Raw genomic sequence first — 13,645 nt, 5'->3', positions numbered from 1 at the left:
TGATCCTGAGGTGACAAGCCTCCTTTATCTAGCGGAGTACCCTGGAGATCAGGGTGTGGGCAGAAAAGCATAGGCTGTCATGTCCTCCCATTCAATCTGCATGGCGTCGCCCAGGGAGCCGGGGCCTAGTCCCTGCCAAGACGCAAACTGATGGCACTTTCTGTTCCTCCAGGATGCAAATAGATCCACCTGAGGATGACCCCATATGTTGAAAACCACCTGCAGCACCTGGTCGTTCAATTGCCACTCTTAATTGTCTGCTCCCAGCCTGATGAGTCTGTCCATTTCCAAGTTGGCCTCCCCAGGGAGGTGGACGGCCCTGAGGTAGATGTTTTCCAGGGCCCATTCCCACATGCTGACTGCTAGGTTGTACATCGAAGGGGACGTGGTACCCCCCTACTTGTTGACATTGTACATGCTGGTGGAGTCGTCGGTCTGGATCAGAACAGTCCTGCCCTCGATGAGTGAAAGGAAGGCCCAGAGGGCTAGCCAAACAGCTTTGAGCTCCAGCCAGTTGATATGCGACTCCTGCCTGGGTCAGACTCCATGGATGCTGTGGCTCTCCAGAGTGGATCCCCAGGCCTCTAGGGAGGAGTCAGTAATAATGGTGACCTGTGGAGTAGGCTGCCGGAATGGCCTGCCCGTCCGCAGATTGCAGTCCTTGGACCACCAGGTGAGGTCCGAGCGGAGAGAAGGCGGTATGCTAACCCGCTCCGCTTGAGAGCCATTCTCCTGATTCTATGAGGGTGTGAAGTGCAGCTGCACTCTCCTCATGCAGAGCCTCGTGTGTAGCACGGCCAACAACACCGCTGCCATGACACCCAGCAGTTGCTGCTACCACCAAGCCAAAGTCACTGGTCTGGTAAGGAAGTGCGTAGTGGCCCTCTTGATGGCTGTAATCTTATGCTCCGAGGGAAAACCTTCTCCAAGCTCGTATCCCAGATGAGGCACAGGATGGTGAGGGTCTGCTTGGACTGTAGCTGAGACTTCTTGAGGTTGAGAGTAAACCCCAGGTCATGGAGTGTACTCATAAGCGTGGAGGAAGTGTGGACAACCCCCTCTGGGGATCTTGCCCCGACGAGCCAGTCGGGTAGACGTAGTGGCCCTGGGCCCTAAGGAGGGCTGCCACTTCATTCATAAGTCTGGTGAACACCCTGGCGGCTGAGTTGAGGCCAAAGGGTATTACCTTGTACTGGAAATGACAGCCCATGATCCTGAAACGTAGGAAGGAGCGATGTGGCTGCCAAATTGGGACGTGTAGGTAGGCGTTATTCAGATCCAGAGAGCACATCCAATCTCCCTTGTCTTCTGTCTCTGCAATGAGTGCTGGCGTAACCATCTTGAACTTTTGAAGAGGGAGGGAGAGGTTGAGGGTGGAGAGGTCCAGCACAACTATCAGGCCCGCCTGGTTCTTTTTTTGTATGGCGAAAATCCTGGAATAGAAGCCTAATCCTCTCTGGGAGGCTTGTACTTCTTCCACTGCCTGGTTCTCGACCGGATCTCCGCCAACCAAGTTGCCGTCCCAATCTGTGGAAATGGAGGGGAGGAAGGAGGAGAGGGAGGTAGAGGTAGGCGGTAACCCATGGATACTACTGAAAGGATCCAAGGGTCCGTGAAGTTCTGGTGACAAAATGCACGTGAGAGGCTAGCCTGCCCCCCACTGGAGACATGTGGATCCGGAGGGATGCGTCATGCCTTTTTGCTCTCTGAGGCTGCTGCTGAGGAGGACTGGAAGAAGTCCTTGTCCCCCCCACCCTTTTTGTTGTTTGTGCCGGTGCTGACTCGGCGAGCGGTCAGGTTGTCTCGACCTCCGTTCCTGGAATCCCCAGAACCCGCCAAACGCCCACCCCTTTTCGGAGCTTTGATGCAACTGGGTGTACGACTTGGGCGTGACCTTTGTAGGAATAGATAAAGACTTTGCGGTTTGCAAGCTGTTCTTCTTATCCAATTCCTCGTTAGTGGTAGAGTGGAAGAGGTCACTACCCTCGAAAGGAAGGTCCAATATGCGATCCTGGTTGTCGAGGTTGAACTTAATAGCCCGAAGCCAGGCCATCCTTATGTCCGTGGCGATGCAGATGGCCCGGCAAGAGGTGTCAATGTGGGCCACTGTGGACTCCACAATGTCCTGCACTACCAGCTTGGCTTCTCGTAGACCCGACTTAAAGCGTGCCTGGCGCTGCGCCGGGAGTTCCGTAAGGAAATCCGCTATATCCCGCCACAACCTCTGGTTAGCCGACCCAAGCATGGCATCCGCGTTGGCTTGACGCAGGTGCAGAGGCGTTGTAGTACAGCTTTTTCCCATACACCTCCAAGATGTTCTCCTCCTTGCCTACCAGCACTGAGGACGAGGTGGCCGAAGACGGCTGAGGCTTAGATTAGAGTGACGCTGCAGCGATCATCAAAGAGTGCGGTTGGGGGTGTGACGATAGCAAGAGTGTATCCCCCTACATCTATTTATACTTGGCATGATTGACAGGCTGGGCCGAGTGTGGCTTGAGCCACCGCTTCTTGGCGGAGAGACTACTTCCTTCTGCATTGGGACACCTGTCTTGGTAGGGGGTCTTAGGGAAGTGGACCTCTGTCAAGACCCCCTCCTGGGCTGCTCTACCTCAGGATGAGAAAGGTCCAGATATTCTGCCAAACCTGCAAGCCTGTCGTGAAAGGCCTTCGCTGAAGACAGCATGTCAGTGTCTTCCTCCTAGACTCTATCCGCCTGGGTGTCTGGCTGGTCTGCCGCAGGAGGAGGGGTGCTGGATGCTGTGAGCTGCGGTGTGGAGACCGGAGCCGGAGGCTGCTGCGGATGCTGGCTCGGAACCGGCTGCGCTGAGGCCTGTGATGTCAGAGCCATGGGAGGAATGACTATGGGCACCAGGGAGTGACCGGAGGGAGCATGTCTCTGACTGCATCCCTTAGGATGGCCCCCATTTAGGGGGTTTGCATCAGCCGCAAGTACCTTTTGAAGAACCTTTCCTCAGAGGCAGAAGAGGAGGCAGGGGATACCACGGAGTGGCTGGGGGCTGCTGGGGCCGGAGCACACTCAGTCTGAGTTGCAGGGGGAACCTGTGCTACTGATGGATACACTGTAGGCCACATGCCTAGTTGACACCAGTTCCACCTTGAAACTCGTTCACCCGCCTGCTCTGTTCCTAGGAGTGGATAAGCGGCCATGTTGTCTGACGCGGCTGCCATTTTGTCGGGTTGCGTGCGATGTGCTAGAGTCGTGGTGCATGGCCCTCCGGACACGACCTCGCCCAAGACTCTTGGTGTTGGAAAATGAGGCCTATCCCGCACATCAGGTCTAGGCCTGCAAGGCGTATCGCCCTCGGCATTGTCACCAGTAGTGCTGCGTGCAGGCGTCCCCTCAGACATGGAGCCGGTACTAGGGTGCAGCCCCTTGGGTGTAGACCCGGTAAAAGAACCTTACGGTCCCTCAGCACTGATACCGGTAGGATCCGAAGACCCCTCGGCTGTAAGGCCGGTAGCTGGGTTAGCCTTGGTGCATGTGCTGGTAACAGAAACTGAGAGGTTCCTACCGCTACAGCGTTTCCTCAGGAAGGAGTCACCCTTACAGGGTGCGATGGAAAATAACGGCCCTCCCTTGGGCCTCGCTCTCTAGTTGACAAACTTGTTCAAGTCCTCTGGAGCCGACGCTTCGAAGAGCTCCCTCCACCTAGCTAACCTTTTCTTCAGTGCGCGTGGAGTCAGAGTCGCACGCAGTGCAACCTTCCCAGCTGTGGTCAGGGCCAAGGCAGCAGAGGCAAAGAGTGTGGGGATCAGAAGTGGGAAAGAGTCCCTCGCAGGCTGGACACCTGCTGAAACCCACTGAAATCCACATGCCCCGGGGAGAAGCGTGACACCGGAGGACCAAGTACCTAGATGACAAATAAAGACAAAGATAAGATGAGAATCCGGAGAAGAGCGCGTGGAATTACATGGCAAGGCCAAACCCAGGAGGGCTGGTGAAATGGGCCCGTTCCCATCGACGGGGAAAAGGGGACTGAGGAGTGGTGCCAGTGGGCGGAGTCAGGGTAGCACATGCTCCCAGGGCCGCACCCCCGCGCGCTGCTAAATTTTAAGGGTAAGAAGGTTTTTCTGGTAAACAGGTTCCGTCTCCCGTCCCTAGGAAGGGACGCCCATACAGTATGGAGGAAAGGGGATGGGACGTACGAGTATTACTGTGACATCTCATGTGCCTGCATCTGCAGTCTTTATTCAGTGAGTGAGTGTGGGGAGGCACAAGACCACTCCAATTCCCCTCCCCTCCCCCCCACTGCCGGAATATGTGTCCCCATCTTCTTTCCAATGACAGAGGCGTTAAGAACTTTCACCACTGTGCCAGTACAACACATCACTGTCCTGATCCCACAGGGCAAATCCTGTCTCAGTGTATGTGCCTAGTTGGCTTGAGGGTGGAACTCTCTGTGAAAACAAAGGGCCGGTCCATGGGAGGGCCACCACATCCCCTCTCACCTCTAATACAGACATGCAACGATGGGTTAGCAGCTCATGAACGGGAGCCAGTACTAAAACTCCCCAGAAGAGCAGCCACCATAGAGCAGTGTGAAATCACCCCAGAAACTCGTATTTAAAGAAAATTACTGGTCAGGGTAAAGAAAGAAAGGTAAGGACCCTCGAAGATACTGAGCTGGAGATATGTTAAGACTGTATGAAAACAATTATATTTCCGATGGCAAGCCATCCAGAATTCTATCGAATTTTCAAAGGATACTCGAAATGTAACAAGTGTGCAGTTGTGCTCCGCCTGAACGTGACGCCATTTGGTGCATCAGGGGAGGCAGATGCTCCAAGGTCCTCCTATCATTGAACGAACAACAAAGAATGCAAGGCGAAGTCCAATTAGGTGCCGGCACTACGAATGAGTGATTCTCCAGGCCCCTTTCTGCGTTGTTAAAATGCTTGTATCAAATCATGAAACACGATGACATCCATTTTAGCCACCTGTCAAAGTACTTGGACAGCAGCGACATACCTCTGTAAAGACTGCTGTTAAATATCAACATGACGTTTCATAGCCTTTTTCTTTTTCTGTACGGAACACGTATTCTGTTTTCTATCAGATTTCAAAGTAAACCCATCATCCAGCGCACTTTTGCACTATTTCTGGTAACGGCCCAACATTTCACAGCTGTGATTAGAAAAGGAAATATGCTTCGAATGAATAAAGATGTTCTCCATGACATGTGCACCTAGCTTCTCATATTCACTGTGAAGTTTGCCAAATCCACTCTGTCTTGTTCGACTCTACACTGCCTGAACGCGGCTGTCATCTACGGTACGTGCCGGGCTATTGAAGCAGCTGTCTCTCCAGGGGCTTCCTTCCTTGTACAATACACTCAAGTATACAAATGTATCCGATCGGCTTATAAATTACCATTTAGAATCAATGTCATTGGCTCCACATGACTATCCGTCTCCTTACGCTTACCATGTTAGCAAAAACTATTTAAAATCGGAAAAAGATAACTGACCTTGTCTGCATTCAAATACTATGCATGACGGACATGGCAAACTATGACATTGTCCTTATTTAAACCAGCAGGCAACAAAAAAAGAGCAAACAAAATCAAGAAAATATTACATTTGTAGCACTTTGACTGCCTATACCAATAGTTAAATGCAGTACTGTGCTTAGAGTCGCACTAAGCATATCCATATTTCTTCCCACTAGAAACAGCCATTTATTTTGACACATCATTGACATTTTAGATCCAAAATGTTCCTGAGATCTGGATGCAACTGTTGCTCAATGGCGACTCCTTGTCTTGCATGTCATTTTCACAACTCCAGAAAACAAGGTCGTTGTACCCTCCTAGAAATTGAAAAATTAGAGTATGGTGGGGGGCGTGTTTCGGTCTGGTTAGACCTCGTCAGTAGGGTGGAGCTGTGCCTCTCTAAGAATAGTGAGCAAGGGGTCCACGACCTCGTCAGTAGGGTGGAGCTGTGCCTCTCTAAGAATAGTAGCAAGGGGTCCACGTCTGGATTCCCGTAGTAATTTAGGGTGTGGCCACGTGTCTGGGGCTGCTGTTGGTACTCTTGTTCAGAGGAGAATTGCTCATCATTTTAGTGCTGGATTGCCCCAGGGCAGGACAAATAGTGATATGTTTGGGATATTTCTTTGCTGTGAAAGTGAGCTAAAGAATCTGGGTAAGGAACTTGCAACCAGGACGAGTGTCTGGCAGAGAGACTCCCAGGACCACCCTTGTTTTTTGCATATTTAAGTAACTTTGGGTGTCACCTTAAGTTACTAGGGAAATCGAGATGTGGACCCCTTGCTCACTATTCTTAGAGAGGCACAGCACCCTACAGATGAGGTCCAACCAGACCGAAACACTTGTCTGGGGGTGCTGTTGGTATTCTTGTTCAGAGGAGAATTGCCCATTATTTCGGTGCTGGACTGCCTCTGGCCAGGACAAAGACTGATGAAAGTTAGTGAGCTAAAGAATCTGGGTAAGTGCAACCAGGACTAATGTCTGGCAGAGAGACTTCCAGGACCCCCCTTGTTTTTTACTAGCACCGATGGTGGCAGTAGCTGCCAATGGGTATTCTCGGAATACTTACGTTATTTGCCCCAGTAAAATGCCTGCAGTATCTCCCTCCCACTGTGCTCCAGCCTTAACCCCCCATCCTCTCTCCCAGACTACCCTAAATCGAAATAAAACAGCCCAAGTACACTTGTTCTTCAAACACCAGTGATCACCCTATTCCTGAGTCACCACCATGGAAAGAGAATGCAAGCTTGCTTTCTATCACTCTTTCCCTAGTTTCCAAGGCAGTCCTTTCTGATTGGCTTTGTTTTCCTTCCATGAACGGACACAGCCTTGGGAGCGTTTTTGATTAAATTATTTTTTTACACCCATTAGCACACGTGGACGCCTTCCAAGGTGCTAATGGTGATCATTATCTGGCTAGCCGACTGCACTGGCTGCTAATAGCACCGCTTCCTTTGGTAATGCCCCAATCAGTTACCTTAATTTGGTGGGCCATTCATAGTTGTTAGGCCCGCCACCAAGGTGGTAATTACCTAAACCTGTTCTTTCATGAAAGTTCTAAGGCACGTCTACCTTGTGCAGCTGAAGGCTTAGTGTTGTTGACCATTTTAATTCAGCCAGGAGCAGGTCAAAAGGCATGCATGGGGTTACTGCACTAGGTTCTTGGAAGGTGGATGGACAGTTGCATATTGCCTACTCCTGTGGGGATAAATAGCATTTCCTTCTCATACAGCATTCAAAAGTCACATGTAATGAGATAAAGTCGAACTAAAACTAAAGTCAGAGACTCACTCACAGGAAATCTACACATTTGCTCGTATTTGTATTTCACATTCTATGCAAGGAATTCCCAAATAATGCCAAGTTCTGACGACTTACGTTAACATTTCTGTCCCAGAGCTGGATACTCCCATCCTGGCAACCGGCTGCAATGAGTTTTCCGTCCCTGCTGTAGGTGCAGGCTGTGGGAATCACTCGTTTGCCCTGCATTGAGCGTGGCTTGAAGACATTTTTGTGGCCCTTTTCACTGTTTACGTCCCAAGTCCTCACGGTCCTGACAAGAAAACCAGAACTGTTATTTTTCTATAACCCAACACTATTTGCAAGACTTTCTCCATTTACATGACCAATCTTTTAGGTGGGTTATCTGTAAAAGAGATACATTTCATTCTCCCAATAAAAGTAAATATTGGTGCACAGAGAGCCCGTTAGTATTTAGTATGCATGCCTACATTACTTTAATTCAGTGTTATTTAAGCAAAATGAAACATCTGGCATGCAGGGCTCTGTTACACTCCGGGTTTTATGGAGGTCTGATGCGCCTAAACATAGTGACATACATGCTGATTTATTGTCCACGAAAACAGTGCCCATAACCTAAGGGACGCATATTATTGATCTGATGGGATGTTGCCACAGCAACATGACGATGCAGGGATTCCGTCAAACTTGACAAGGCTCACAATGCATGTAAATACTTGTTTCTCAACACCACAGTGGAAAGCTGCGTGTGGAAGACCCAGACAGTCGCAAACGGTTTAATGGGGAATTCTTAGAATTGGTTAATTGTAATCCTGCCAAGCCCCAGCAAACGATCTGAGTCTATGTGGAAATGTATAGTGCAGTGAAAAAGCCGTCATGAAAAAGCAGTTTTCAAAATGTAGTCATTCAGTACAAGGAATACAGAGGGTGAAAATGTTGCCAGCGATAACGTCGCCAAAAAGCTATTTTTAAATACGCAAAAGTACAAGGCCATAACCTTAACATTGACCCAAGCATCCAAACCCATAGCATGACTCTAATGACAGCCCTTATTCAACCTTGAACCCTTAAGCTTTCCCTAAAACGAACCCTTCAGTGTGCTAAAGAATTATATTTGCACGTGATATGAAACAAAACTCCAAATAAATAGAAAATGCAGTGACCCTAAATCCAACCCCATCAACTCAAATTCCATTGCTCTTGCCCTAACCCAAACCCTTGCTTCATTCCTATCATTAGGCGTACCCTAACCACAACTCTAGCACCCAAATGCATACGGTACCCTAACCCCTAGGTGTATCCTAACCACTAACCGATGCCAACATCACCAGCCCTCGCCAACCTTTTTTTAACACTTAACAAACCTTTACTCCGAGTCCCAACCTTCCCATGACACCTACCCTAACACTAAACCTGACACTTAATCTTCCCTAACCAATCCCCAACATCACCAGCCCTCAACAGCCACTCTGACCCAAACCTTACCCTAATTCTAGCCAAACTCTTACCCTCAATCCTATTCTAACTCTAAACAGGTCATCACACACCCACTAACCCCTCCTTAACCCCAACACTTACCCTAGCAGCACTGTATTTGCGGCTACTTTTCACCAGAATATTTTCACAAAACTACATTTATGTTTGCAACATTTTCACTCGATACTGCGAGGACTTGCTTCAGGGAGTAGGAGTATAGATTTGAAGATGAATCTGGGAGATGCAGCAAGCATCCTATCTAAGAGAGTGGTGGTCAATCGCTGACACGCGCACTGCCTCAGCCACTCTCACATATCGCTATGTGATAAAGTCGCCAAACAGCTATTTTAAAACCCCTTTCCACACAGCCCAATGATCCTGTGTGGAAACCCCCGTCACAGCCCCCCCCTAAAGTTAGCATGAACTCTAAATAGACTTTAATGATATTATTTAATCTTTCTGGGGCCAAAATCATTTTTTTCATTAAAGAAAGGGGAAGTGGGGGTCGGGTGCTGCAGGTTAAAGATATACAAAATAACCAAACTGAGACTTACAATACTTTACACAAGGTTTATATTTTGGCTACCGAAAATAGGTAATTGCAGAGGTAACGCGCATAGCTGCATCAGTGCTTGCAGAAAGCAAGAAAACAGCTAGGTTTTTGAATGGCAAATTACACTTCTATAGACACGTCTTTGGAATAATCCACGGACAGTGGTAATGGGCTTTAGGGTACACGGGTCACTGTTATTTTCTCAATATAATGCCAGTGGTTAATGAAAGCATCAACCAATCCCGTAATAAATACAGTACATCACGTAGGACTGTGTGGCTGTTGAACGAATCCCAACAAATCAAGTAGTTTAACTGTTCGGAATTCCCTGTGAAACATTAAGAGCGATCTGCACTTCAGGATCATTCAAGTTTTTTAAGCAGAGCTTATCTGAGGTTCTTTAATGAACACAGAAAGAACAAGCTTCTTAATCATGTAAGCGGGAGGAAACAGGCATATACTCTCAATAGAAAACATATGTACGTGTTCTGCAGTAGCAGCTCTGTTTTGAGATGGCAGTGACCAAGACAGCAGTTCTTGGGTAGTGATCGGAGTTTAAGAAAAACGACACTATGATCAATGCAGTTCATAAGTTTCAAATAATAAAACAGCAGCAAACGTTTATGCAGCCTTTAACAGGTTGTTTGCGCCTTATAAACTGTAAAAATGAAAGCAATGTACAAAGACACGGTGTACCTTGCGCATGTGGAAAACTGGCATTCATGTAGTGAATTGTGTGCCTGGCTAATGGCTTGCAACCTAAAATGTGTCACCCTGTATTTAAGGATCCATTCTGCTCAACTTTAGGACTGCCGACAGAAGTGGGGGATCTACTGAAAGAATAAGTGGTTCTTGTCAATTGCATGAGATTGAAACATTCAGAATTAATTCAAATTGTAAACCAATATCAGTGCTACTCTGCACCTGCGGAAAAACAAGGGTTATGTTTACCAGTTTACCCACACCATGGGAAATGCATCCCAAAAGGAGCTTTTTCTTCTTGCCAAAATAAGAAGGCAAATAAAGGTACGTTGACTTTTCTTTGGGGTGGAGGACGAACAGAACGAACAAAAGCTCGGAAATGTTACTAAAGGCTTTGAGGCTTCTGAGAACTGTCCAAACATGACAAACGTAACAAAGTTAAACAATTATTGGTCACTGGACTGAGTCACAAAGCATTTTGTCATGGGATTTACCCATTGAAAAATGCTTTGTGAATCAGACCAACTGTGTCTACTTGGGTTAGGCGATGATAGGGAAGTTCAAGTGCTGGTTAGTGTTTCAGGATTAATTGGTGGTTAGGCATGCAGTGGTGGGGAAAGAACCTTAAGTAACTGCATAAACAAACTCAGGTGCTATTGTCTCAGGGAATTCTTCGTGACTATGTGGTACAATTATTAGTATTTTTATCATGGTATTTAATGAGCACAGATGTAGATTCTGGAAACAATAGAGTGCCTTCCAAATCATGAAAATTATAGGGGCAAGGACATTTGGGGGAAAGCAGAGATACAAGGGTGAAGGGAGCTAACACTGGGGGAGGGCAATTTGGCAGTTAGGGATATACAAACCAAGGGAGGAAACAAAGGGTGGCAGATCACCCATTCTCAAGTTAGGTGGGGGAGAGGTTCGTGTATTGCCCTAGGTGTTGGGAGGGATCCATTCCTTGAAGAGGAGCGTCTTGAGCTCGTTCCTGAAATACAGAAGTGAAGGGGCGAGTCTGGTGTTGATGGGGAGGAGCTTCCAGTGTAGGGAGGCATAGACAGAGAAGGCCTGTCTTCTGATTGTTTCGTTCATGTACAGGCAGAGTTCATGTCTGCACATTCTGTCGGAAAATAATTATTTTGTCACTTCTCTGCATTAGTAGTAGGTCACCAAACATATTTCCTCATATAGCACTATGATAGGTAGCCCTTCTCTGCTCACCCAACGCAGGTTTTTCATGCTATGCAAGAAATTCTTAATTAAGAGATTTTTCAGCAGCCCATTGGCGAATAGTGTGAAAGTCTCCTGTGTGATTATAGGGATATCTAGTGGGATGACTCCAGGGGGTGAGGGCTTTCCCGAGCTAGTAGATAATGGGCACGTGGGAGGAATGGGAAGTACACCCAGTTTCCTTACTTAGTCCCTGCAAGTAAACAGGGGGTTGGCACTAGTCCCAATTGCTATTGACACTTTGAGTGAAAGATCTGTGTGCCAGTAGACAGGTGCAGCAATAGCCCAAACCAGAGTTTACAATCACATAGTTTATGCTCAGCAAACAATCAGAGAGTAAAATAAACTAAATTTACAATAATCCAATGCAAATGCTCATCAGACACAGCTCCTGTGCCAACACGGTATAGGCATGTGCATGAACAGATGTGCTATCCAGTTCCAAGATGGCAGGCTGGCTTTTAAAAGCTGCGGTCTAAACTCTGCATAATCCCTTAACGCAGGCACACACAAAAGAACAGCCGGAATGGTTTTTTAAAACCAAAAAAGTGGTTAATAAGATTGAATTATTAGCACCGAGGCGGGGGAGTCAGCCAATCACTACTGATACAAGCCCATGTTGCAAGCAACCGGATGGCTGCTGCCCAGCCATCTTCCCCCCACCCTCCCACCCCACTCACCTTATTGTTTGTGACTGCTGCCGCTGCTCCAACCTCTCAAGCCGCCATGGAAATGGAAGAGGGGCTCTACCTGGAGCCTCGTATTCCAGCACCGTAGTGGCCATCTTGCTGAAGTATTTTGTATGAATGAACGGGGCTCTGCAAGGCATTCTGGTAATTCATACAAAAACATTGCTGTCAGCACTCCATGTTTCCAGATTGGAAATCGAGGGTGCTAATAGCAATACACTCGATGCAACACGCTGGATCGGGTGGTAACAGCGCGTGGGCATATCGTTAAGGCCCTTGCGATTATTTTCACCTCAAAACATATCTCCTAGCCTCAGCCACGTGGGATGAGAAGACCAGGGATGAAAAGTAATGACTGGGAAAGGACTAATGTGGGCATCTGAAGCTGGAGAGTCTGGATTGAGTGATGGGTGCAGAACGAGGGGAAGAAGCAGAGGAGACTGGATATGGGGCTGAGAAGTGAGAACAACAAGCTTTGGAAGGAGGAAAACAACAAGGGTTGGAAGGAGAAAAGCTTAAGCTAGACGAAGGAGGAGGGGTTAAGATGGTGGAAAGAGGAGAACAGCTGGGGGTGAGAAGAGGAAAACAAAAGGTGGTGGAAAGGAAGTCAATGCGGACCGTCAGTACCATGACAGTATCAGGAAACAACAACAGAGTGTAAACATCAGGACACCAGGGAAGGGAGGTGATGAGCCCCTCGAGAGCTCCTCTATGTAACCTGGTGCCAGAAGGAAGAAGTGGCTCACCCTGCCAATTGATGTAAAATTACAGCTGCTGCTACACCTCGTGGTACCGACTCACTGGTGGCTACAGGAACTGGTGGTCGCATCCCAACATCTAAAGGATGTACACCAAGGAAGACCTTTCCAGTAAACAAGTTTTAAAGAGACTTAGTGGCAGGAGTTGCCCCAAAATCCTTCTGAACTTTTAAAGTGGAGAAATTACTTACCTTGATGTTCTTTCTATGGATTCTTCTCCCGCAGATTCCTCCTCATATAGATATCCGTCAGCTGCTTGCAAAACCTTTCAACAGGGGGGCATTGTGTACCTCGACTCAGCCATCGATCCACCTCAACTCGATGCTCAGTCGTCGGCTCCAGACATGACGTCATTTGTAAAAATACTGCGTCACTACACCCCCGTACCGTAGTTCCCACCTCCCCGCCCGACCGCCGCAACTACAGAGGACACTAGCGCAAACCAACAGCAAACAACCAAAAGAGATTAGAAAATGCAATCACAACTGGGATATATTTTTTCTCCAGAAAAATAGAGACCACAGGAAGCATGCAGTACTGAACCAAGAAAGGGCAGAAAACCCTAGAACCATCATTCAACTCTTGACTCTCAAGAGAAAGACGGCCAATTACTGCAGACACTTTCATAGCAGAGATGAATGGGAGGGGTGATGAGGAATCTGCGGGAGAAGAATCCATAGAAAGAACCTTAGGGTGAGTAATTTCTCCTCAAATGGATTGCCTTTCTCCTGTAGATACATGATCAGATAGATTCCCACAGCAGTACTCATGTTGGAGGCAGGGTGAAAGCTGTCACAGCAGAATGTTCTGCAAAACCGCTGTTCCAAACCGAGCCTCAGCCCCATGGGCGAAGTCCAGGCAGTAGTACTTTGTAAACATATGAAGTGAATACCTCTATGCAGCGCCGTAGAGGTAGAGACCGCCTGGTAGAATGGGCTCTGATGCCCAGGGGCAACACTTTCC

At 48.0% G+C, this 13,645-nt stretch overlaps 1 protein-coding gene across 3 annotated transcripts in view; it reads right to left on the bottom strand.

Moving 5' to 3' along the window:
- WDR70 (WD repeat domain 70) overlaps positions 1-13,645 on the bottom strand; it is a 2,341,596-nt gene that overhangs the window by 820,775 nt on the left and 1,507,176 nt on the right. For all 3 annotated transcript variants that reach the window (XM_069627151.1, XM_069627149.1, XM_069627150.1), the window contains exon 9: positions 7,389-7,563. In XM_069627151.1, the coding sequence (XP_069483252.1) occupies positions 7,389-7,563 (175 nt within the window). The remainder of the gene's footprint in view (positions 1-7,388; positions 7,564-13,645) is intronic.

Source organism: Ambystoma mexicanum, chromosome 6p (genome assembly GCF_040938575.1).
Source record: "Ambystoma mexicanum isolate Mex_15411 chromosome 6p, UKY_AmexF1_1, whole genome shotgun sequence".
Taxonomy (NCBI): Eukaryota; Metazoa; Chordata; class Amphibia; order Caudata; family Ambystomatidae; genus Ambystoma; species Ambystoma mexicanum.
Note: the sequence above shows the minus strand (reverse complement) of the source record. Positions and strands in the feature narration are given on the sequence as shown.